The sequence below is a fragment of the Somniosus microcephalus genome, chromosome 4 (genome assembly GCF_052327205.1).
Source record: "Somniosus microcephalus isolate GS21.2 chromosome 4, FLI_Smic_1.0, whole genome shotgun sequence".
Taxonomy (NCBI): domain Eukaryota; kingdom Metazoa; phylum Chordata; class Chondrichthyes; order Squaliformes; family Somniosidae; genus Somniosus; species Somniosus microcephalus.
Window position 1 is genome coordinate 4,533,738 of NC_140990.1, and position 27,796 is coordinate 4,561,533.

General features: G+C 58.6%; 1 protein-coding gene across 1 annotated transcript in view; it reads right to left on the reverse strand.

The window, feature by feature from the left end:
* LOC147118198 (solute carrier family 12 member 6-like) overlaps positions 1–18,582 on the reverse strand; it is a 56,330-nt gene extending 37,748 nt beyond the window's left edge. Inside the window, exon 1 of the mRNA XM_085983677.1 lies at positions 18,474–18,582. Within this exon, the coding sequence (XP_085839803.1) occupies positions 18,474–18,582 (109 nt within the window). The remainder of the gene's footprint in view (positions 1–18,473) is intronic.
* Between the last annotated feature and the right edge of the window lie 9,214 nt (positions 18,583–27,796).

The window sequence follows — 27,796 nt, forward strand, 5'->3', positions numbered from 1 at the left end:
ACACCGTGGCTCAGTGGGCAACTCTCGCCTCTGGGTCAGAAGGTTGTGGGTTCAAGTCCCACTCCAGAGACTTGAGCACAAAAGTCTAGGCTGACACTCCAGTGCAGTACTGAGGGAGCGCTGTACTGCCAGAGGGGCAGTACCGAGGGAGCGCCGCACTGTCGGAGGGGCAGTACTGCGGGAGCGCTGCACTGTCGGAGGGGCGGTACTGCGGGAGCGCTGCACTGTCGGAGGGGCAGTACTGAGGGAGCGCTACACTGTCGGAGGGGCAGTACTGAGGATGTGCCGCACTGTCGGAGGGGCGGTACTGAGGGAGCGCTGCACTGTCGGAGGGGCAGTACTGAGGGAGCGCTGCACTGTCGGAGGGGCAGTACTGAGGGAGCGCTTCACTGTCGGAGGGGCAGTACTGAGGGAGTGCCGCACTGTCGGAGGGGCAATACTGAGGGAGCGCCACACTGTCGGAGGGGCAGTGCTGAGGGAGCGCTACACTGTCGGAGGGGCAGTACTGAGGGAGCGCTGCACTGCCAGAGGGGCAGTACTGAGGGAGCGCCACACTGTCAGAGGGGCAGTACTGAGGGAGCGCCGCACTGTCGGAGGGGCAGTACTGAGGGAGCGCTACACTGTCGGAGGGGCAGTACTGAGGGAGCGCTGCACTGCCAGAGGGGCAGCACTGAGGGAGCGCCGCACTGTCGGAGGGGCAGTACTGAGGGAGCGCCGCACTGTCAGAGGGGCAGTACTGAGGGAGCGCCGCACTGTCGGAGGGGCAGCACTGTGGGAGTGCCGCACTGTCGGAGGGGCAGCACTGAGGGAGCGCCGCACTGTCGGAGGGGCAGTACTGAGGGAGCGCCGCACTGTGGGAGGGGCAGTACTGAGGGAGCGCCGCACTGTGGGAGGGGCAGTACTGAGGGAGCGCCGCACTGTCGGAGGGGCAGCACTGAGGGAGCGCCGCACAGTCAGAGGGGCAGTACTGAGGGAGTGGCGCACTGTCGGAGGGGCAGTACTGAGGGAGTGGCGCACTGTCGGAGGGGCAGTACTGAGGGATCGCTGCACTGTCGGAGGGGCAGTACTGAGGGAGTGGCGCACTGTCGGAGGGGCAGTACTGAGGGATCGCTGCACTGTCGGAGGGGCAGTACTGAGGGAGCGCCGCACTGTCGGAGGGACAGTACCGAGGGAGCACCGCAATGTCAGAGGGGCAGTACTGAGGGATCGCTGCACTGTCGGAGGGGCAGTACTGAGGGAGCGCCGCACTGTCGGAGGGACAGTACTGAGGGAGCGCTGCACTGTCGGAGGGGCAGTACTGAGGGAGCGCTGCACTGTCGGAGGGGCAGTACTGAGGGATCGCTGCACTGTCGGAGGGGCAGTACTGAGGGAGCGCCGCACTGTCGGAGGGGCAGTACTGAGGGAGCGCCGCAGTGTCGGAGGGGCAGTACTGAGGGATCGCTGCACTGTCGGAGGGGCAGTACTGAGGGAGCGCCGCACTGTCGGAGGGGCAGCACTGAGGGAGCGCCGCAGTGTCGGAGGGGCAGTACTGAGGGATCGCTGCACTGCCAGAGGGGCAGTACTGAGGGAGTGTTGCACTGTCGGAGGGGCAGTACTGAGGGAGCGCCGCACTGTCGGAGGGGCAGTACTGAGGGGGAGACGTTAAACCGAGGCCCCATCTGCTGACAGGTGGATGTGAAAAATCCCGTGTCACTATTTTGAAGAAGAGCAGGGGAGTTCTCCCGTGTCCTGGAGCCCGATATCTATCCCTCGAACAACATCTCAAAACAGATGATGCGGTTACTTTCACATTGCTGTTTGTGGCAGCTTGGTGTGCGCAAATTGGCAGCCGCGTTGCCTACATTACAACAGTGACTACACTTCAAAAAGTACTTCATTAGGATGTCCCCAAGCGCTTTACAGCCAAAGTGGTGAAAGGCGCTGTAGAAATGGGAGTCTTTCGTTTTATTCTCCTTCTACCTCGCACTATCCCCCCAGGGATACGAAGACAACAAGATCGTCACCCTGTCACTCAGCCCGCGATCCCTTCGCTACCTCGCACTATCCCCCCAGGGATACGAAGACAACAAGATCACCACCCTGTCACTCAGCCCGCGATCCCTTCGCTACCTCGCACTATCCCCCCAGGGATACGAAGACAACAAGATCGTCACCCTGTCACTCAGCCCGCGATCCCTTCGCTACCTCGCACTATCCCCCCAGGGATACGAAGACAACAAGATCGTCACCCTGTCACTCAGCCCGCGATCCCTTCGCTACCTCGCACTATCCCCCCAGGGATACGAAGACAACAAGATCACCACCCTGTCACTCAGCCCGCGATCCCTTCGCTACCTCGCACTATCCTCCCAGGGATACGAAGACAACAAGATCACCACCCTGTCACTCAGCCCGCGATCCCTTCGCTACCTCGCACTATCCCCCCAGGGATACGAAGACAACAAGATCACCACCCTGTCACTCAGCCCGCGATCCCTTCGCTACCTCGCACTATCCTCCCAGGGATACGAAGACAACAAGATCACCACCCTGTCACTCAGCCCGCGATCCCTTCGCTACCTCGCACTATCCTCCCAGGGATACGAAGACAACAAGATCGCCACCCTGTCACTCAGCCCACGATCCCTTCGCTACCTCGCACTATCCCTCCCAGGGATACGAAGACAACAAGATCGTCACCCTGTCACTCAGCCCGCGATCCCTTCGCGACCTCGCACTATCCCCCCAGGGATACGAAGACAACAACATCGTCACCCTGTCACTCAGCCCGCGATCCCTTCGCTACCTCACACTATCCCCCCAGGGATACGAAGACAACAAGATCGTCACCCTGTCACTCAGCCCGCGATCCCTTCGCTACCTCGCACTATCCCCCCAGGGATACGAAGACAACAAGATCACCACCCTGTCACTCAGCCCGCGATCCCTTCGCTACCTCGCACTATCCCCCCAGGGATACGAAGACAACAAGATCGTCACCCTGTCACTCAGCCCGCGATCCCTTCGCTACCTCGCACTATCCCCCCAGGGATACGAAGACAACAAGATCGTCACCCTGTCACTCAGCCCGCGATCCCTTCGCTACCTCGCACTATCCCCCCAGGGATACGAAGACAACAAGATCGTCACCCTGTCACTCAGCCCGCGATCCCTTCGCTACCTCGCACTATCCCCCCAGGGATACGAAGACAACAAGATCACCACCCTGTCACTCAGCCCGCGATCCCTTCGCTACCTCGCACTATCCCCCCAGGGATACGAAGACAACAAGATCACCACCCTGTCACTCAGCCCGCGATCCCTTCGCTACCTCGCACTATCCCCCCAGGGATACGAAGACAACAAGATCACCACCCTGTCACTCAGCCCGCGATCCCTTCGCTACCTCGCACTATCCTCCCAGGGATACGAAGACAACAAGATCACCACCCTGTCACTCAGCCCGCGATCCCTTCGCTACCTCGCACTATCCCCCCAGGGATACGAAGACAACAAGATCACCACCCTGTCACTCAGCCCGCGATCCCTTCGCTACCTCGCACTATCCTCCCAGGGATACGAAGACAACAAGATCACCACCCTGTCACTCAGCCCGCGATCCCTTCGCTACCTCGCACTATCCTCCCAGGGATACGAAGACAACAAGATCGCCACCCTGTCACTCAGCCCACGATCCCTTCGCTACCTCGCACTATCCCCCCAGGGATACGAAGACAACAAGATCACCACCCTGTCACTCAGCCCGCGATCCCTTCGCTACCTCGCACTATCCCCCCAGGGATACGAAGACAACAAGATCGTCACCCTGTCACTCAGCCCGCGATCCCTTCGCTACCTCGCACTATCCCCCCAGGTATACGAAGACAACAAGATCACCACCCTGTCACTCAGCCCGCGATCCCTTCGCTACCTCGCACTATCCCCCCCAGGGATACGAAGACAACAAGATCGTCACCCTGTCACTCAGCCCGCGATCCCTTCGCTACCTCGCACTATCCCCCCAGGGATACGAAGACAACAAGATCACCACCCTGTCACTCAGCCCGCGATCCCTTCGCTACCTCGCACTATCCCCCCAGGGATACGAAGACAACAAGATCACCACCCTGTCACTCAGCCCGCGATCCCTTCGCTACCTCGCACTATCCCCCCAGGGATACGAAGACAACAAGATCGTCACCCTGTCACTCAGCCCGCGATCCCTTCGCTACCTCGCACTATCCCCCCAGGGATACGAAGACAACAAGATCACCACCCTGTCACTCAGCCCGCGATCCCTTCGCTACCTCGCACTATCCCCCCCAGGGATACGAAGACAACAAGATCGTCACCCTGTCACTCAGCCCGCGATCCCTTCGCTACCTCGCACTATCCCCCCAGGGATACGAAGACAACAAGATCACCACCCTGTCACTCAGCCCGCGATCCCTTCGCTACCTCGCACTATCCTCCCAGGGATACGAAGACAACAAGATCGCCACCCTGTCACTCAGCCCGCGATCCCTTCGCTACCTCGCACTATCCCCCCAGGGATACGAAGACAACAAGATCGTCACCCTGTCACTCAGCCCGCGATCCCTTCGCTACCTCGCACTATCCTCCCAGGGATACGAAGACAACAAGATCGTCACCCTGTCACTCAGCCCGCGATCCCTTCGCTACCTCGCACTATCCCCCCAGGGATACGAAGACAACAAGATCGTCACCCTGTCACTCAGCCCGCGATCCCTTCGCTACCTCGCACTATCCCCCCAGGGATACGAAGACAACAAGATCGTCACCCTGTCACTCAGCCCACGATCCCTTCGCTACCTCGCACTATCCCCCCAGGGATACGAAGACAACAAGATCGTCACCCTGTCACTCAGCCCGCGATCCCTTCGCTACCTCGCACTATCCTCCCAGGGATACGAAGACAACAAGATCACCACCCTGTCACTCAGCCCGCGATCCCTTCGCTACCTCGCACTATCCCCCCAGGGATACGAAGACAACAAGATCACCACCCTGTCACTCAGCCCGTGATCCCTTCGCTACCTCGCACTATCCCCCCAGGGATACGAAGACAACAAGATCACCACCCTGTCACTCAGCCCGCGATCCCTTCGCTACCTCGCACTATCCCCCCAGGGATACGAAGACAACAAGATCACCACCCTGTCACTCAGCCCGCGATCCCTTCGCTACCTCGCACTATCCCCCCAGGGATACGAAGACAACAAGATCGTCACCCTGTCACTCAGCCCGTGATCCCTTCGCTACCTCGCACTATCCCCCCAGGGATACGAAGACAACAAGATCGTCACCCTGTCACTCAGCCCGCGATCCCTTCGCTACCTCGCACTATCCCCCCCAGGGATACGAAGACAACAAGATCGTCACCCTGTCACTCAGCCCGCGATCCCTTCGCTACCTCGCACTATCCCCCCAGGGATACGAAGACAACAAGATCACCACCCTGTCACTCAGCCCGCGATCCCTTCGCTACCTCGCACTATCCCCCCAGGGATACGAAGACAACAAGATCGTCACCCTGTCACTCAGCCCGCGATCCCTTCGCTACCTCGCACTATCCTCCCAGGGATACGAAGATAACAAGATCGCCACCCTGTCACTCAGCCCGCGATCCCTTCGCTACCTCGCACTATCCTCCCAGGGATACGAAGACAACAAGATCGTCACCCTGTCACTCAGCCCGCGATCCCTTCGCTACCTCGCACTATCCCCCCAGGGATACGAAGACAACAAGATCACCACCCTGTCACTCAGCCCACGATCCCTTCGCTACCTCGCACTATCCTCCCAGGGATACGAAGACAACAAGATCGTCACCCTGTCACTCAGCCCGCGATCCCTTCGCTACCTCGCACTATCCCCCCAGGGATACGAAGACAACAAGATCGTCACCCTGTCACTCAGCCCGCAATCCCTTCGCTACCTCGCACTATCCCCCCCAGGGATACGAAGACAACAAGATCGTCACCCTGTCACTCAGCCCACGATCCCTTCGCTACCTTGCACTATCCCCCCAGGGATACGAAGACAACAAGATCGTCACCCTGTCACTCAGCCCACGATCCCTTCGCTACCTCGCACTATCCCCCCTGGGATACGAAGACAACAAGATCGTCACCCTGTCACTCAGCCCGCGATCCCTTCGCTACCTCGCACTATCCCCCCAGGGATACGAAGACAACAAGATCACCACCCTGTCACTCAGCCCGCGATCCCTTCGCTACCTCGCACTATCCTCCCAGGGATACGAAGACAACAAGATCGTCACCCTGTCACTCAGCCCGCGATCCCTTCGCTACCTCGCACTATCCCCCCAGGGATACGAAGACAACAAGATCACCACCCTGTCACTCAGCCCGCGATCCCTTCGCTACCTCGCACTATCCCCCCAGGGATACGAAGACAACAAGATCGTCACCCTGTCACTCAGCCCACGATCCCTTCGCTACCTCGCACTATCCCCCCAGGGATACGAAGACAACAAGATCGTCACCCTGTCACTCAGCCCACGATCCCTTCGCTACCTCGCACTATCCCCCCAGGGATACGAAGACAACAAGATCGTCACCCTGTCACTCAGCCCGCGATCCCTTCGCTGCCTCGCACTATCCCCCCAGGGATACGAAGACAACAAGATCACCACCCTGTCACTCAGCCCGCGATCCCTTCGCTACCTCGCACTATCCCCCCAGGGATACGAAGACAACAAGATCGTCACCCTGTCACTCAGCCCACGATCCCTTCGCTACCTCGCACTATCCTCCCAGGGATACGAAGACAACAAGATCGTCACCCTGTCACTCAGCCCACGATCCCTTCGCTACCTCGCACTATCCTCCCAGGGATACGAAGACAACAAGATCGTCACCCTGTCACTCAGCCCACGATCCCTTCGCTACCTCGCACTATCCCCCCAGGGATACGAAGACAACAAGATCGCCACCCTGTCACTCAGCCCGCGATCCCTTCGCTACCTCGCACTATCCCCCCCAGGGATACGAAGACAACAAGATCGTCACCCTGTCACTCAGCCCGCGATCCCTTCGCTACCTCGCACTATCCCCCCTGGGATACGAAGACAACAAGATCGTCACCCTGTCACTCAGCCCGCGATCCCTTCGCTACCTCGCACTATCCTCCCAGGGATACGAAGACAACAAGATCACCACCCTGTCACTCAGCCCACGATCCCTTCGCTACCTCGCACTATCCTCCCAGGGATACGAAGACAACAAGATCGTCACCCTGTCACTCAGCCCGCGATCCCTTCGCTACCTCGCACTATCCCCCCAGGGATACGAAGACAACAAGATCGTCACCCTGTCACTCAGCCCACGATCCCTTCGCTACCTCGCACTATCCTCCCAGGGATACGAAGACAACAAGATCGTCACCCTGTCACTCAGCCCGCGATCCCTTCGCTACCTCGCACTATCCCCCCCAGGGATACGAAGACAACAAGATCGTCACCCTGTCACTCAGCCCGCGATCCCTTCGCTACCTCGCACTATCCCCCCCAGGGATACGAAGACAACAAGATCGTCACCCTGTCACTCAGCCCGCGATCCCTTCGCTACCTCGCACTATCCTCCCAGGGATACGAAGACAACAAGATCGTCACCCTGTCACTCAGCCCGCGATCCCTTCGCTACCTCGCACTATCCCCCCAGGGATACGAAGACAACAAGATCGCCACCCTGTCACTCAGCCCGCGATCCCTTCGCTACCTCGCACTATCCCCCCCAGGGATACGAAGACAACAAGATCGTCACCCTGTCACTCAGCCCGCGATCCCTTCGCTACCTCGCACTATCCTCCCAGGGATACGAAGACAACAAGATCGTCACCCTGTCACTCAGCCCGCGATCCCTTCGCTACCTCGCACTATCCCCCCAGGGATACGAAGACAACAAGATCGCCACCCTGTCACTCAGCCCGCGATCCCTTCGCTACCTCGCACTATCCTCCCAGGGATACGAAGACAACAAGATCGCCACCCTGTCACTCAGCCCGCGATCCCTTCGCTACCTCGCACTATCCTCCCAGGGATACGAAGACAACAAGATCGTCACCCTGTCACTCAGCCCGCGATCCCTTCGCTACCTCGCACTATCCCCCCAGGGATACGAAGACAACAAGATCGTCACCCTGTCACTCAGCCCGCGATCCCTTCGCTACCTCGCACTATCCCCCCAGGGATACGAAGACAACAAGATCGTCACCCTGTCACTCAGCCCACGATCCCTTCGCTACCTCGCACTATCCTCCCAGGGATACGAAGACAACAAGATCGCCACCCTGTCACTCAGCCCGCGATCCCTTCGCTACCTCGCACTATCCCCCCTGGGATACGAAGACAACAAGATCACCACCCTGTCACTCAGCCCGCGATCCCTTCGCTACCTCGCACTATCCTCCCAGGGATACGAAGACAACAAGATCACCACCCTGTCACTCAGCCCGCGATCCCTTCGCTACCTCGCACTATCCCCCCAGGGATACGAAGACAACAAGATCACCACCCTGTCACTCAGCCCGCGATCCCTTCGCTACCTCGCACTATCCCCCCCAGGGATACGAAGACAACAAGATCGTCACCCTGTCACTCAGCCCACGATCCCTTCGCTACCTTGCACTATCCCCCCAGGGATACGAAGACAACAAGATCGTCACCCTGTCACTCAGCCCACGATCCCTTCGCTACCTCGCACTATCCCCCCTGGGATACGAAGACAACAAGATCGTCACCCTGTCACTCAGCCCGCGATCCCTTCGCTACCTCGCACTATCCCCCCAGGGATACGAAGACAACAAGATCACCACCCTGTCACTCAGCCCGCGATCCCTTCGCTACCTCGCACTATCCTCCCAGGGATACGAAGACAACAAGATCGTCACCCTGTCACTCAGCCCGCGATCCCTTCGCTACCTCGCACTATCCCCCCAGGGATACGAAGACAACAAGATCACCACCCTGTCACTCAGCCCGCGATCCCTTCGCTACCTCGCTCTATCCTCCCAGGGATACGAAGACAACAAGATCGCCACCCTGTCACTCAGCCCGCGATCCCTTCGCTACCTCGCACTATCCCCCCAGGGATACGAAGACAACAAGATCGTCACCCTGTCACTCAGCCCGCGATCCCTTCGCTACCTCGCACGATCCCCCCAGGGATACGAAGACAACAAGATCGCCACCCTGTCACTCAGCCCGCGATCCCTTCGCTACCTCGCACTATCCTCCCAGGGATACGAAGATAACAAGATCGCCACCCTGTCACTCAGCCCGCGATCCCTTCGCTACCTCGCACTATCCTCCCAGGGATACGAAGACAACAAGATCGTCACCCTGTCACTCAGCCCGCGATCCCTTCGCTACCTCGCACTATCCCCCCAGGGATACGAAGACAACAAGATCACCACCCTGTCACTCAGCCCACGATCCCTTCGCTACCTCGCACTATCCTCCCAGGGATACGAAGACAACAAGATCGTCACCCTGTCACTCAGCCCGCGATCCCTTCGCTACCTCGCACTATCCCCCCAGGGATACGAAGACAACAAGATCGTCACCCTGTCACTCAGCCCGCGATCCCTTCGCTACCTCGCACTATCCCCCCAGGGATACGAAGACAACAAGATCGTCACCCTGTCACTCAGCCCACGATCCCTTCGCTACCTCGCACTATCCCCCCAGGGATACGAAGACAACAAGATCGTCACCCTGTCACTCAGCCCACGATCCCTTCGCTACCTCGCACTATCCCCCCAGGGATACGAAGACAACAAGATCGTCACCCTGTCACTCAGCCCACGATCCCTTCGCTACCTCGCACTATCCCCCCAGGGATACGAAGACAACAAGATCGTCACCCTGTCACTCAGCCCGCGATCCCTTCGCTGCCTCGCACTATCCCCCCAGGGATACGAAGACAACAAGATCACCACCCTGTCACTCAGCCCGCGATCCCTTCGCTACCTCGCACTATCCCCCCAGGGATACGAAGACAACAAGATCGTCACCCTGTCACTCAGCCCACGATCCCTTCGCTACCTCGCACTATCCTCCCAGGGATACGAAGACAACAAGATCGTCACCCTGTCACTCAGCCCACGATCCCTTCGCTACCTCGCACTATCCTCCCAGGGATACGAAGACAACAAGATCGTCACCCTGTCACTCAGCCCACGATCCCTTCGCTACCTCGCACTATCCCCCCAGGGATACGAAGACAACAAGATCGCCACCCTGTCACTCAGCCCGCGATCCCTTCGCTACCTCGCACTATCCCCCCCAGGGATACGAAGACAACAAGATCACCACCCTGTCACTCAGCCCACGATCCCTTCGCTACCTCGCACTATCCTCCCAGGGATACGAAGACAACAAGATCGTCACCCTGTCACTCAGCCCGCGATCCCTTCGCTACCTCGCACTATCCCCCCAGGGATACGAAGACAACAAGATCGTCACCCTGTCACTCAGCCCACGATCCCTTCGCTACCTCGCACTATCCTCCCAGGGATACGAAGACAACAAGATCGTCACCCTGTCACTCAGCCCGCGATCCCTTCGCTACCTCGCACTATCCCCCCCAGGGATACGAAGACAACAAGATCGTCACCCTGTCACTCAGCCCGCGATCCCTTCGCTACCTCGCACTATCCCCCCCAGGGATACGAAGACAACAAGATCGTCACCCTGTCACTCAGCCCGCGATCCCTTCGCTACCTCGCACTATCCTCCCAGGGATACGAAGACAACAAGATCGTCACCCTGTCACTCAGCCCGCGATCCCTTCGCTACCTCGCACTATCCCCCCAGGGATACGAAGACAACAAGATCGCCACCCTGTCACTCAGCCCGCGATCCCTTCGCTACCTCGCACTATCCCCCCCAGGGATACGAAGACAACAAGATCGTCACCCTGTCACTCAGCCCGCGATCCCTTCGCTACCTCGCACTATCCTCCCAGGGATACGAAGACAACAAGATCGTCACCCTGTCACTCAGCCCGCGATCCCTTCGCTACCTCGCACTATCCCCCCAGGGATACGAAGACAACAAGATCGCCACCCTGTCACTCAGCCCGCGATCCCTTCGCTACCTCGCACTATCCTCCCAGGGATACGAAGACAACAAGATCGCCACCCTGTCACTCAGCCCGCGATCCCTTCGCTACCTCGCACTATCCTCCCAGGGATACGAAGACAACAAGATCGTCACCCTGTCACTCAGCCCGCGATCCCTTCGCTACCTCGCACTATCCCCCCAGGGATACGAAGACAACAAGATCGTCACCCTGTCACTCAGCCCGCGATCCCTTCGCTACCTCGCACTATCCCCCCAGGGATACGAAGACAACAAGATCGTCACCCTGTCACTCAGCCCACGATCCCTTCGCTACCTCGCACTATCCTCCCAGGGATACGAAGACAACAAGATCGCCACCCTGTCACTCAGCCCGCGATCCCTTCGCTACCTCGCACTATCCCCCCTGGGATACGAAGACAACAAGATCACCACCCTGTCACTCAGCCCGCGATCCCTTCGCTACCTCGCACTATCCTCCCAGGGATACGAAGACAACAAGATCACCACCCTGTCACTCAGCCCGCGATCCCTTCGCTACCTCGCACTATCCCCCCAGGGATACGAAGACAACAAGATCACCACCCTGTCACTCAGCCCGCGATCCCTTCGCTACCTCGCACTATCCCCCCCAGGGATACGAAGACAACAAGATCGTCACCCTGTCACTCAGCCCACGATCCCTTCGCTACCTTGCACTATCCCCCCAGGGATACGAAGACAACAAGATCGTCACCCTGTCACTCAGCCCACGATCCCTTCGCTACCTCGCACTATCCCCCCTGGGATACGAAGACAACAAGATCGTCACCCTGTCACTCAGCCCGCGATCCCTTCGCTACCTCGCACTATCCCCCCAGGGATACGAAGACAACAAGATCACCACCCTGTCACTCAGCCCGCGATCCCTTCGCTACCTCGCACTATCCTCCCAGGGATACGAAGACAACAAGATCGTCACCCTGTCACTCAGCCCGCGATCCCTTCGCTACCTCGCACTATCCCCCCAGGGATACGAAGACAACAAGATCACCACCCTGTCACTCAGCCCGCGATCCCTTCGCTACCTCGCTCTATCCTCCCAGGGATACGAAGACAACAAGATCGCCACCCTGTCACTCAGCCCGCGATCCCTTCGCTACCTCGCACTATCCCCCCAGGGATACGAAGACAACAAGATCGTCACCCTGTCACTCAGCCCGTGATCCCTTCGCTACCTCGCACTATCCCCCCAGGGATACGAAGACAACAAGATCGTCACCCTGTCACTCAGCCCGCGATCCCTTCGCTACCTCGCACTATCCCCCCAGGGATACGAAGACAACAAGATCACCACCCTGTCACTCAGCCCGCGATCCCTTCGCTACCTCGCACTATCCCCCCAGGGATACGAAGACAACAAGATCACCACCCTGTCACTCAGCCCGCGATCCCTTCGCTACCTCGCACTATCCCCCCAGGGATACGAAGACAACAAGATCGCCACCCTGTCACTCAGCCCACGATCCCTTCGCTACCTCGCACTATCCCCCCAGGGATACGAAGACAACAAGATCACCACCCTGTCACTCAGCCCGCGATCCCTTCGCTACCTCGCACTATCCCCCCAGGGATACGAAGACAACAAGATCGTCACCCTGTCACTCAGCCCACGATCCCTTCGCTACCTCGCACTATCCTCCCAGGGATACGAAGACAACAAGATCGTCACCCTGTCACTCAGCCCACGATCCCTTCGCTACCTCGCACTATCCCCCCAGGGATACGAAGACAACAAGATCGTCACCCTGTCACTCAGCCCGCGATCCCTTCGCTACCTCGCACTATCCCCCCAGGGATACGAAGACAACAAGATCACCACCCTGTCACTCAGCCCGCGATCCCTTCGCTACCTCGCACTATCCCCCCAGGGATACGAAGACAACAAGATCACCACCCTGTCACTCAGCCCACGATCCCTTCGCTACCTCGCACTATCCCCCCCAGGGATACGAAGACAACAAGATCGTCACCCTGTCACTCAGCCCGCGATCCCTTCGCTACCTCGCACTATCCCCCCAGGGATACGAAGACAACAAGATCGTCACCCTGTCACTCAGCCCACGATCCCTTCGCTACCTCGCACTATCCTCCCAGGGATACGAAGACAACAAGATCGTCACCCTGTCACTCAGCCCGCGATCCCTTCGCTACCTCGCACTATCCTCCCAGGGATACGAAGACAACAAGATCGTCACCCTGTCACTCAGCCCACGATCCCTTCGCTACCTCGCACTATCCCCCCAGGGATACGAAGACAACAAGATCGCCACCCTGTCACTCAGCCCGCGATCCCTTCGCTACCTCGCACTATCCCCCCAGGGATACGAAGACAACAAGATCGTCACCCTGTCACTCAGCCCGCGATCCCTTCGCTACCTCGCACTATCCTCCCAGGGATACGAAGACAACAAGATCGTCACCCTGTCACTCAGCCCGCGATCCCTTCGCTACCTCGCACTATCCCCCCAGGGATACGAAGACAACAAGATCGTCACCCTGTCACTCAGCCCGCGATCCCTTCGCTACCTCGCACTATCCTCTCAGGGATACGAAGACAACAAGATCGTCACCCTGTCACTCAGCCCGCGATCCCTTCGCTACCTCGCACTATCCCCCCAGGGATACGAAGACAACAAGATCACCACCCTGTCACTCAGCCCGCGATCCCTTCGCTACCTCGCACTATCCCCCCAGGGATACGAAGACAACAAGATCACCACCCTGTCACTCAGCCCGCGATCCCTTCGCTACCTCGCACTATCCTCCCAGGGATACGAAGACAACAAGATCGTCACCCTGTCACTCAGCCCACGATCCCTTCGCTACCTCGCACTATCCCCCCAGGGATACGAAGACAACAAGATCGTCACCCTGTCACTCAGCCCACGATCCCTTCGCTACCTCGCACTATCCTCCCAGGGATACGAAGACAACAAGATCACCACCCTGTCACTCAGCCCACGATCCCTTCGCTACCTCGCACTATCCCCCCAGGGATACGAAGACAACAAGATCGCCACCCTGTCACTCAGCCCGCGATCCCTTCGCTACCTCGCACTATCCCCCCAGGGATACGAAGACAACAAGATCGTCACCCTGTCACTCAGCCCGCGATCCCTTCGCTACCTCGCACTATCCCCCCAGGGATACGAAGACAACAAGATCACCACCCTGTCACTCAGCCCGCGATCCCTTCGCTACCTCGCACTATCCCCCCAGGGATACGAAGACAACAAGATCACCACCCTGTCACTCAGCCCGCGATCCCTTCGCTACCTCGCACTATCCTCCCAGGGATACGAAGACAACAAGATCGCCACCCTGTCACTCAGCCCGCGATCCCTTCGCTACCTCGCACTATCCCCCCAGGGATACGAAGACAACAAGATCGCCACCCTGTCACTCAGCCCACGATCCCTTCGCTACCTCGCACTATCCCCCCAGGGATACGAAGACAACAAGATCACCACCCTGTCACTCAGCCCGCGATCCCTTCGCTACCTCGCACTATCCTCCCAGGGATACGAAGACAACAAGATCGTCACCCTGTCACTCAGCCCGCGATCCCTTCGCTACCTCGCACTATCCCCCCAGGGATACGAAGACAACAAGATCGTCACCCTGTCACTCAGCCCGCGATCCCTTCGCTACCTCGCACTATCCTCCCAGGGATACGAAGACAACAAGATCACCACCCTGTCACTCAGCCCGCGATCCCTTCGCTACCTCGCACTATCCTCCCAGGGATACGAAGACAACAAGATCACCACCCTGTCACTCAGCCCACGATCCCTTCGCTACCTCGCACTATCCCCCCAGGGATACGAAGACAACAAGATCGTCACCCTGTCACTCAGCCCGCGATCCCTTCGCTACCTCGCACTCTCCCCCCAGGGATACGAAGACAACAAGATCACCACCCGGTCACTCACCCCGCGATCCCTTCGCTACCTCGCACTATCCCCCCAGGGATACGAAGACAACAAGATCACCACCCTGTCACTCAGCCCGCGATCCCTTCGCTACCTCGCACTATCCTCCCAGGGATACGAAGACAACAAGATCACGACCCTGTCACTCAGCCCGCGATCCCTTCGCTACCTCGCACTATCCCCCCAGGGATACGAAGACAACAAGATCGTCACCCTGTCACTCAGCCCGCGATCCCTTCGCTACCTCGCACTATCCCCCCAGGGATACGAAGACAACAAGATCGTCACCCTGTCACTCAGCCCGCGATCCCTTCGCTACCTCGCACTATCCCCCCAGGGATACGAAGACAACAAGATCGTCACCCTGTCACTCAGCCCGCGATCCCTTCGCTACCTCGCACTATCCCCCCAGGGATACGAAGACAACAAGATCGTCACCCTGTCACTCAGCCCGCGATCCCTTCGCTACCTCGCACTATCCTCCCAGGGATACGAAGACAACAAGATCACCACCCTGTCACTCAGCCCGCGATTCCTTCGCTACCTCGCACTATCCCCCCAGGGATACGAAGACAACAAGATCGTCACCCTGTCACTCAGCCCGCGATCCCTTCGCTACCTCGCACTATCCTCCCAGGGATACGAAGACAACAAGATCGCCACCCTGTCACTCAGCCCACGATCCCTTCGCTACCTCGCACTATCCCCCCAGGGATACGAAGACAACAAGATCGTCACCCTGTCACTCAGCCCGCGATCCCTTCGCTACCTCGCACTATCCTCCCAGGGATACGAAGACAACAAGATCGTCACCCTGTCACTCAGCCCGCGATCCCTTCGCTACCTCGCACTATCCTCCCAGGGATACGAAGACAACAAGATCGTCACCCTGTCACTCAGCCCGTGATCCCTTCGCTACCTCGCACTATCCTCCCAGGGATACGAAGACAACAAGATCACCACCCTGTCACTCAGCCCGCGATCCCTTCGCTACCTCGCACTATCCCCCCAGGGATACGAAGACAACAAGATCACCACCCTGTCACTCAGCCCGCGATCCCTTCGCTACCTCGCACTATCCCCCCAGGGATACGAAGACAACAAGATCACCACCCTGTCACTCAGCCCGCGATCCCTTCGCTACCTCGCACTATCCCTCCCAGGGATACGAAGACAACAAGATCGTCACCCTGTCACTCAGCCCGCGATCCCTTCGCGACCTCGCACTATCCCCCCAGGGATACGAAGACAACAACATCGTCACCCTGTCACTCAGCCCGCGATCCCTTCGCTACCTCACACTATCCCCCCAGGGATACGAAGACAACAAGATCGTCACCCTGTCACTCAGCCCGCGATCCCTTCGCTACCTCGCACTATCCCCCCAGGGATACGAAGACAACAAGATCACCACCCTGTCACTCAGCCCGCGATCCCTTCGCTACCTCGCACTATCCCCCCAGGGATACGAAGACAACAAGATCGTCACCCTGTCACTCAGCCCGCGATCCCTTCGCTACCTCGCACTATCCCCCCAGGGATACGAAGACAACAAGATCGTCACCCTGTCACTCAGCCCGCGATCCCTTCGCTACCTCGCACTATCCTCCCAGGGATACGAAGACAACAAGATCGTCACCCTGTCACTCAGCCCGCGATCCCTTCGCTACCTCGCACTATCCCCCCAGGGATACGAAGACAACAAGATCACCACCCTGTCACTCAGCCCGCGATCCCTTCGCTACCTCGCACTATCCTCCCAGGGATACGAAGACAACAAGATCGTCACCCTGTCACTCAGCCCGCGATCCCTTCGCTACCTCGCACTATCCTCCCAGGGATACGAAGACAACAAGATCGTCACCCTGTCACTCAGCCCGCGATCCCTTCGCTACCTCGCACTATCCCCCCAGGGATACGAAGACAACAAGATCGTCACCCTGTCACTCAGCCCGCGATCCCTTCGCTACCTCGCACTATCCCCCCAGGGATACGAAGACAACAAGATCGTCACCCTGTCACTCAGCCCGCGATCCCTTCGCTACCTCGCACTATCCTCCCAGGGATACGAAGACAACAAGATCACCACCCTGTCACTCAGCCCACGATCCCTTCGCTACCTCGCACTATCCCCCCAGGGATACGAAGACAACAAGATCGCCACCCTGTCACTCAGCCCGCGATCCCTTCGCTACCTCGCACTATCCCTCCAGGGATACGAAGACAACAAGATCGTCACCCTGTCACTCAGCCCACGATCCCTTCGCTACCTCGCACTATCCCCCCAGGGATACGAAGACAACAAGATCGTCACCCTGTCACTCAGCCCGCGATCCCTTCGCTACCTCGCACTATCCCCCCAGGGATACGAAGACAACAAGATCGTCACCCTGTCACTCAGCCCGCGATCCCTTCGCTACCTCGCACTATCCCCCCAGGGATACGAAGACAACAAGATCGTCACCCTGTCACTCAGCCCGCGATCCCTTCGCTACCTCGCACTATCCCCCCAGGGATACGAAGACAACAAGATCGTCACCCTGTCACTCAGCCCGCGATCCCTTCGCTACCTCGCACTATCCTCCCCAGGGATACGAAGACAACAAGATCGTCACCCTGTCACTCAGCCCGCGATCCCTTCGCTGCCTCGCACTATCCTCCCCAGGGATACGAAGACAACAAGATCGTCACCCTGTCACTCAGCCCGCGATCCCTTCGCTACCTCGCACTATCCCCCCAGGGATACGAAGACAACAAGATCGCCACCCTGTCACTCAGCCCACGATCCCTTCGCTACCTCGCACTATCCTCCCAGGGATACGAAGACAACAAGATCGTCACCCTGTCACTCAGCCCGCGATCCCTTCGCTACCTCGCACTATCCCCCCAGGGATACGAAGACAACAAGATCGTCACCCTGTCACTCAGCCCGCGATCCCTTCGCTACCTCGCACTATCCCCCCAGGGATACGAAGACAACAAGATCGTCACCCTGTCACTCAGCCCGCGATCCCTTCGCTACCTCGCACTATCCCCCCCAGGGATACGAAGACAACAAGATCGTCACCCTGTCACTCAGCCCGCGATCCCTTCGCTACCTCGCACTATCCTCTCAGGGATACGAAGACAACAAGATCGTCACCCTGTCACTCAGCCCGCGATCCCTTCGCTACCTCGCACTATCCCCCCAGGGATACGAAGACAACAAGGTCGTCACCCTGTCACTCAGCCCACGATCCCTTCGCTACCTCGCACTATCCCCCCAGGGATACGAAGACAACAAGATCGTCACCCTGTCACTCAGCCCGCGATCCCTTCGCTACCTCGCACTATCCTCCCAGGGATAGGAGGACGACAACAGCCACAGCTGAATGGCGGGTGTGCCGGCGCACTGTGGAAGAGGATACAGACCAGCGAGGTGGTGCCGATGGCGAGGATGGTGCCAACGGGAATCGACTTCTGGGCGTCCTTCAGATCGCCGGAGCGGTTCGAACCGGCCATAATACCTGCAGATAAATCGCACGGGACCCTCCGTTAGAGAGACACGCCCAGACCCCCCGTCACAGGGAGACACGCCCGGACCCCCGTCACAGTGAGACACGCCCGGACCCCCGTCACAGTGAGACACAGCCGGACCCCTGTCACAGTGAGACACGGACCACCCCCCCAACCCCGTCACAGTGAGACACAGACCCATCACAGTGAGACACGGACCCCCCCGTCACAGTGAGACACACCGAGACCCCCATCACATTGAGACACGGACCCCCTCGTCAGGGAGACACGTCCGGACCCCCGTCAGTAATAAAGAAATGTGAGAAGTCACAACACCAGGTTATAGTCCAACAGCTTTATTTGAAATCACAAGCTTTCGGAGCGCTGCTGCTTCGTCAGGTGAAGTGGAGAGATGCATATAAGCACAGCATATATAGTCAGAGAGCACTGCCAGATGATTACAGGTAATCTTTCTAACTGCCCTTTATCACACCTCGGCAGAGAGATAATCTCAGCAATCCAAGGCCAAGGTGTGAGAAAGGGCAATTAGAAAGATTACCTGTAATCATCTGGCAGTGCTCTCTGACTATATATGCTGTGTCTATATGCATCTCTCCACTTCACCTGACGAAGGAGCAGCGCTCCGAAAGCTTGTGATTTCAAATAAAGCTGTTGGACTATAACCTGGTGTTGTGTGACTTCTTACATTTGTCCACCCCAGTCCAACACCGGCATCTCCACACCACAGTAATAAAGGCGGCAGTGGGAGCGTAATTTCCGCCCAGCCCTCATCGCAGCCAGTGCTTCAGTTCCCGGACAGCCGCTATACCACCACAGACCCCTCCTTCTCCCCGCCCCCCCACCGCCCAACCCAACGAGACGGATTTAAAGGGGCTACACAGAATCGGAGAACTTTACGACACAGAAGGAGGCCATTCGGAGGGAGTGCAGCGAAGATTCAGCAGGCTGACACCTGGGATGGCAGGAATGACGTATGAGGAGAGATTGGGTCGATTGGGCTTATATTCACTGGAGTTTAGAAGAATGAGAGGGGATCTCCTTGAAACTTAGAAAATTCTAACAGGACTGGACAGACTAGATGCAAGAAGGATGTTCCCGATGGCGGGGTAGTCCAGAACCAGGGGTCATAGTCTAAGGATAAGGGGTAAGCCATTTAGGACTGAGATGAGGAGGAATTTCTTCACCCAGAGAGTGGTGAACCTGTGGAATTCTCTACCACAGAGGGCAGTGGAGGCCAATTCATTAAATATATTCAAGAAGGAGTTGGATATATTTCTTAAGGCTAAAGGGATCAAGGGATATGGGGAGAAGGCAGGGACAGGGTACTGAGTTTGGATGATCAGCCATGATCTCATTAAATGGCGCAACAGGCTCGAGGGGCCGAATGGCCGACTCCTGCTCCTATCTTCTATGTTTCTATGGCCCATCGCGTCCGAAAAAGAGCTACCCAGCCTCATCCCACTTTCCAGCTCTGGGTCCATAGCCCTGTAAGGTTACGGCACTCCAAGTGCACATCCCAGTGCTTTTTCAATGCGATGAGGGTTTCTGCCTCTACCAACCCTTTCAGGCAGGGAGTTCCGGACCCCCACCACCCTCGGGGTGAAAAAAAGCTCTCCTCAACTCCCGCAGAACCATTCCTCTGCGATTTACGTTCTTGCAGCGTTCCTTGGTGGTGTAGTATTTGGGTTTATGGATAACATAGAAACATAGTGTAAAGTTAAGGCACATGGGATTGGGGGCAAGGTATTGACTTGGATAGAGAACTGGTTGGCAGACAGGAAGCAAAGAGTTGGAATAAACGGGTCTTTTCCCGAGTGGCAGGCAGTGACTAGTGGGGTACCGCAGGGATCGGTCCTAGGACCCCAGCTATTCACAATATATATTAATGATCTAGACAAGGGAACTAGATGTAATATCTCCAAGTTTGCAGACGACACAAAGCTGGGTGGGCATGTGTGCTGTGAGGAGGATGCCGAGAAACTCCAGGATGATTTGGACAGGTTGGGTGATTGGGCAGAAGCATGGCAGATGCAATATAACGTGGATAAATGCGAGGTTATCCACTTTGGTGGCAAAAACAGGAAGGCAGATTATTATCTGAATGGCAATAGATTGGGAGAAGGGGAAGTGCAACGAGACCTGGGTGTCCTTGTGCACCAGTCGCTGAAGGTAAGCATGCAGGTGCAGCAGGCGGTTAAGAAGGCAAATGGTATGTTGGCCTTCATAGAGAGAGGGTTTGAGTACAGGAACAAGGATGCCTTGCTGCAGTTGTACAGGGCGTTGGTGAGACCACATCTTGAGTATTGTGTGCAGTTTTGATCACCTTATCTGAGGAAGGATGTTCTTGCCATGGAAGAAGTTCAGTGAAGATTCACCAGACTGATACCTGGGATGGCAGGAATGACGTATGAGGAGAGATTGGGTCGATTGGGCTTATACTCGCTGGAGTTTAGAAGAATGAGAGCGGATCTCATTGAAACTTATAAAATTCTGACAGGACTGGACAGACTAGATGCAGGAAGGATGTTCCCGATGGCCGGGGAGTCCAGAACCAGGGGTCACAGTCTAAGGATAAGGGGTAAGCCATTTAGGACAGAAATGAGGAGGAATTTCTTCACCCAGAGAGTGGAGAACCTGTGGAATTCTCTACCACAGAAGGCAGTAGAGGCCAGTTCATTAAATATATTCAAGAAGGAGTTGGATATATTTCTTAAGGCTAAAGCGATCAAGGGCTATGGGGAGAAGGCAGAGACAGGGTTCTGAATTTGGATGATCAGCCATGATCGCATTGAATGGCAGAGCAGGCTCGAGGGGCCGAATGGCCTACTCCTGCTCCTATCTTGTGTTTCTATAATGTACTGTGTACTGTAATGCCGGTAATGGCCACTCGGGCTATATAAGCCTGTATATTGTGTTGTATCAGTTAGTTCACCTCCAGACTTTGTTCAGTAAACACCTGTGAAACCAACTCCTGCCTTCGGTGTCTCTATTAACACATGGACACAACACGCCCCACCCGAACCCGCACGCCGCACTCCCCCACCACCCCCCCACCACTACTCCACCCCACACGAGAAGGCCGAGAACATAGAAACATAGAAGATCGGAGCAGGAGTAGGCCATTCGGCCCCTCGAGCTTGCTCCGCCATTCAATGAGATCATGGCTGATCATCCAAATTCAGTACCCTGTCCCTGCCTTCTCCCCATATCCCTTGATCCCTTTAGCCTTAAGAAATATATCCAACTCCTTCTTGAATATATTTAATGAATTGGCCTCCACCGCCTTCTGTGGTAGAGAATTCCACAGGTTCACCATTCTCTGGGTGAAGAAATTCCTCCTCATCTCTGTCCTAAATGGCTTACCCCTTATCCTTAGACTGTGACCCCTGCTTCTGGACTCCCCGTCCATCGGGAACATCCTTCCTCAGATAAGGCGAGCAAAACTGCACACAATACACAATAAGTACCTGAAGGGAAAAAAAACTGGCAGGGCGACAGGGAAAGGGCTGGGGGGAGGGGGGGGAACAGGACTAGCTGAAGTGCTCTTGCAAGGGGGCTGGCACAGGCTGGATGGGCTGAATAGCCTCCCTCTGTGCTGTAACCACTCTAAAAATCGGCTGCGTTACCAGTGGCTGATACACAGACCACCCTCCGTGACGGATTTAAAGGGACAGGTTACCGCTGAGCGATACCCAGGCCCCGCCGACGGATTTAAAGGGACAGGTTACCGCTGACCGATACCCAGACCCCGGTGACGGATATAAAGGGACAGGTTACCGCAGAGCGATACCCAGACCCCGGCGACGGATTTAAAGGGACAGGTTACCGTTGAGCGATACCCAGACCCCGGTGACGGATTTAAAGGGACAGGTTACCGCTGAGCGATACCCAGACCCCGGCGATGGATTTAAAGGGACAGGTTACCGTTAGCGATACCCAGACCCCGGCGACGGATTTAAAGGGACAGGTTACCGCAGAGCGATACCCAGACCCCGGCGACGGATTTAAAGGGACAGGTTACCGCTGAGCGATACCCAGACCCCGCTGACGGATTTAAAGGGACAGTTACCGCAGAGCGATACCCAGGCCCCGGCAAAGGATTTAAAGGGACAGTTACCGCTGAGCAATACCCAGACCCCGGCGATGGATTTAAAGGGACAGTTACCGCTGAGCGATACCCAGACCCCGGCGACGGATTTAAAGGGACAGGTTACCGTTAGCGATGCCCAGACCCCGGCGACGGATTTAAAGGGACAGTTACCGCTGAGCGATACCCAGACCCCGGCGACGGATTTAAAGGGACAGTTACCGCAGAGCGATACCCAGACCCCGGCGACGGATTTAAAGGGACAGGTTACCGTTAGCGATGCCCAGACCCCGGCGACGGATTTAAAGGGACAGGTTACCGTTAGCGATGCCCAGACCCCGGCAACGGATTTAAAGGGACAGGTTACCGCTGAGTGATACCCAGACCCCGGCGACGGATTTAAAGGGACAGGTTACCGTTAGCGATGCCCAGACCCCGGCAACGGATTTAAAGGGACAGGTTACCGCTGAGCAATACCCAGACCCCGGCGATGGATTTAAAGGGACAGTTACCGCTGAGCGATACCCAGACCCCGGCGATGGATTTAAAGGGACAGTTACCGCTGAGCGATACCCAGACCCCGGCGATGGATTTAAAGGGACAGGTTACCGCTGAGCGATACCCAGACCCCGGCGATGGATTTAAAGGGACAGGTTACCGTTAGCGATGCCCAGACCCCGGCGACGGATTTAAAGGGACAGGTTAACGCTGAGCGATACCCAGACCCCGGCGATGGATTTAAAGGGACATGTGACCGCTGAGCGATACCCAGACCCCGGCAATGGATTTAAAGGGACATGTGACCGCTGAGCGATACCCAGACCCCGGCGACGGATTTAAAGGGACAGGTTACCGCTGAGCGATACCCAGACCCCGGCGACGGATTTAAAGGGACATGTGACCGCTGAGCGATACCCAGACCCCGGCGATGGATTTAAAGGGACAGGTTACCGCTGAGCGATACCCAGACCCCGGCGACGGATTTAAAGGGACATGTGACCGCTGAGCGATACTCAAGACAGATTTAATGGGACAGGTTACCGATGCTCAGACCTCCCCTCCCACCGCGCCGGATTTAACGGGCTGCGTTACCGGTGACAGACGGGAAGAAGATCCCGACCAGGATGGTGAAGGAGGCGGCGATGTCGGCAAACACGTAAGGGAACTTGTTGCTGGTGGAGCCCTGCACGTTAGCTGAGGGCATGGAGGCCTTCTCCACAATCTGCCCCTTGTCCATGTAGTGGCTCCACATGTTTTCTGCAAGGGCAGAGAAAGAGGGGTTAGGGCACAGGGAATGGACACCGCCCCTTGCCCCCTCACTCCCTCCCCCCGCCCGTACCTGCGATGATCCCGCTGGTCGCTCTGGGGGTCCCGTGTTTCCCCGCTCACTCTCCCCCCTGCCCGTACCCGCGATGATCCCGCTGGTCGCTCTGGGGATCCCGTGTATCCTCACTCACTCTCCCCCCTGCCCGTACCCGCGATGATCCCGCTGGTCGCTCTGGGGATCCCGTGTATCCTCACTCACTCTCCCCCCCGCCCGTACCCGCGATGATCCCGCTGGTCGCTCTGGGGATCCCGTGTATCCTCACTCACTCTCCCCCCCACCCGTACCCGCGATGATCCCACTGGTCGCTCTGGGGATCCCGTGTATCCTCACTCACTCTCCCCCCCGCCCGTACCCGCGATGATCCCGCTGGTCGCTCTGGGGATCCCGTGTATCCTCACTCACTCTCCCCACCGCCCGTACCCGCGATGGTCCCGCTGGTCGCTCTGGGGATCCCGTGTATCCCCGCTCACTCTCCCCACCGCACGTACCCGCGATGATCCCGCTGGTCGCTCTGGGGATCCCGTGTATCCTCACTCACTCTCCCCCCCCGCCCGTACCCGCGATGATCCCGCTGGTACCTCTGGGGATCCCGTGTATCCTCACTCACTCTCCCCCCCCGCCCGTACCCGCGATGATCCCGCTGGTCGCTCTGGGGATCCCGTGTATCCCCGCTCACTCTCCCCACCGCCCGTACCCGCGATGATCCTGCTGGTCGCTCTGTGGATCCCGTGTATCCTCACTCACTCTCCCCCCCGCCCGTACCCGCGATGATCCCGCTGGTCGCTCTGGTGATCCCGTGTATCCTCACTCACTCTGCCCCCCGCCCGTACCCGCGATGATCCCGCTGGTCGCTCTGGTGATCCCGTGTATCCTCACTCACTCTCCCCCCCGCCCGTACCTCCGATGATCCCGCTGGTCGTTCCGGGGAATTCCGTGTTTCCCTGCTCACTCTCCCCCCTGCCCGTACCCGCGATGATCCCGCTGGTCGCTCTGGGGATCCCGTGTATCCTCACTCACTCTCCCCCCCCGCCCGTACCCGCGATGATCCCGCCGGTCGCTCTGGGGATCCCGTGTATCCTCACTCACTCTCCCCCCCGCCCGTACCCGCGATGATCCCGCTGGTCGCTCTGTGGATCCCGTGTATCCTCACTCACTCTCCCCCCCGCCCGTACCCGCGATGATCCCGCTGGTCGCTCTGGGGATCCCGTGTATCCTCACTCACTCTCCCCCCCGCCCGTACCCGCGATGGTCCCGCTGGTCGCTCTGGGGATCCCGTGTATCCTCGCTCACTCTCCCCCCCGGCCCGTACCCGCGATGATCCCACTGGTCGCTCTGGGGATCCCGTCTATCCTCACTCACTCTCCCCCCCGCCCGTAACGGCGATGATCGCGTTGGTCGCTCTGGGGATCCCGTGTATGCTCACTCACTCTCCCCCCCGCCCGTACCCGCGATGGTCCCGCTGGTCGCTCTGGGGATCCCGTGTATCCCCGCTCACTCTCCCCACCGCCCGTACCCGCGATGATCCCGCTGGTCGCTCTGGGGATCCCGTGTATCCTCACTCACTCTCACCCCCCGCCCGTACCCGCGATGATCCCGCTGGTACCTCTGGGGATCCCGTGTATCCTCACTCACTCTCCCCCCCCGCCCGTACCCGCGATGATCCCGCTGGTCGCTCTGGGGATCCCGTGTATCCCCGCTCACTCTCCCCACCGCCCGTACCCGCGATGATCCCGCTGGTCGCTCTGTGGATCCCGTGTATCCTCACTCACTCTCCCCCCCGCCCGTACCCGCGATGATCCCGCTGGTCGCTCTGGTGATCCCGTGTATCCTCACTCACTCTCCCCCCCGCCCGTACCCGCGATGATCTCGCTGGTCGCTCTGGGGATCCCGTGTATCCTCACTCACTCTCCCCCCCAGCCCTTACCCGCGATGATCCCGCTGGTCGCTCTGGGGATCCCGTGTATCCTCACTCACTCTCCCCCCCGCCCGTACCCGCGATGATCCCGCTGGTCGCTCTGGGGATCCCGTGTATCCTCACTCACTCTCCCCCCCGCCCGTACCCGCGATGATCCCGCTGGTCGCTCTGGGGATCCCGTGTATCCTCACTCACTCTCCCCCCAGCCCGTACCCGCGATGATCCCGCTGGTCGCTCTGGGGATCCCGTGTATCCTCACTCACTCTCCCCCCCGCCCGTACCCGCGATGATCCCGCTGGTCGCTCTGGGGATCCCGTGTATCCTCACTCACTCTCCCCCCTGCCCGTACCCGCGATGATCCCGCTGGTCGCTCTGGGGATCCCGTGTATCCTCACTCACTCACTACCCCCCGCCCGTACCCGCGATGATCTCGCTAGTCGCTCTGGGGATGCCGTGTATCCTCACTCACTCTCCCCCCCGCCCGTACCTGCGATGATCCCGCTGGTCGCTCTGGGGATCCCGTGTATCCTCACTCACTCACTCCCCCCCGCCCGTACCCGCGATGATCTCGCTAGTCGCTCTGGGGATGCCGTGTATCCTCACTCACTCTCCCCCCCGCCCGTACCCGCGATGATCCCGCTGGTCGCTCTGGGGATCCCGTGTATCCTCACTCACTCTCCACCCCCACCCGTACCCGCGATGATCCCGCTGGTCGCTCTGGGGATCCCGTGTATCCTCACTCACTCACTCCCCCCCGCCCGTACCCGCAATGATCCCGCTGGTCGCTCTGGGGATCCCGTGTATCCTCACTCACTCTCCCCCCCCGCCCGTACCCGCGATGATCCCGCTGGTCGCTCTGGGGATCCCGTGTATCCTCACTCACACTCCCCCCTGCCCGTACCCGCGATGATCCCGCTGGTCGCTCTGGGGATCCCGTGTATCCTCACTCACTCTCCCCCCCCAGCCCATACCCGCGATGATCCCGCTGGTCGCTCTGGGGATCCCGTGTATCCTCACTCACTCTCCCCCCCAACCGTACCCGCGATGATCCCGCTGGTCGCTCTGGGGATCCCGTGTATCCTCACTCACTCTCCCCCCCCGCCCGTACCCGCGATGATCCCGCTGGTCGCTCTGGGGATCCCGTGTATCCTCACTCACACTCCCCCCTGCCCGTACCCGCGATGATCCCGCTGGTCGCTCTGGGGATCCCGTGTATCCTCACTCACTCTCCCCCCCCAGCCCATACCCGCGATGATCCCGCTGGTCGCTCTGGGGATCCCGTGTATCCTCACTCACTCTCCCCCCCAACCGTACCCGCGATGATCCCGCTGGTCGCTCTGGGGATCCCGTGTATCCTCACTCACTCTCCCCCCCCGCCCGTACCCGCGATGATCCCGCTGGTCGCTCTGGGGATCCCGTGTATCCTCACTCACTCTCCCCCCCGCCCGTACCCGCGATGAGCCCGCTGGTCGCTCTGGGGATCCCGTGTATCCTCACTCACTCTCCCCCCCCGCCCGTACCCGCGATGATCCCGCTGGTCGCTCTGGGGATCCCGTGTATCCTCACTCACTCTCCCCCCAGCCCGTCCCCGCGATGATCCCGCTGGTCGCTCTAGGGATCCCGGGTATCCTCACTCACTCTCCCCCCCGCCCGTACCCGCGATGATCCCGCTGGTCGCTCTGGGGATCCCGTGTATCCTCACTCACTCTCCCCCCCCGCCCGTACCCGCGATGATCCCGCTGGTCGCTCTGGGGATCCCGTGTATCCTCACTCACTCTCCCCCCAGCCCGACCCGCGATGATCCCGCTGGTCGCTCTAGGGATCCCGGGTATCCTCACTCACTCTCCCCCCCGCCCGTACCCGCGATGAT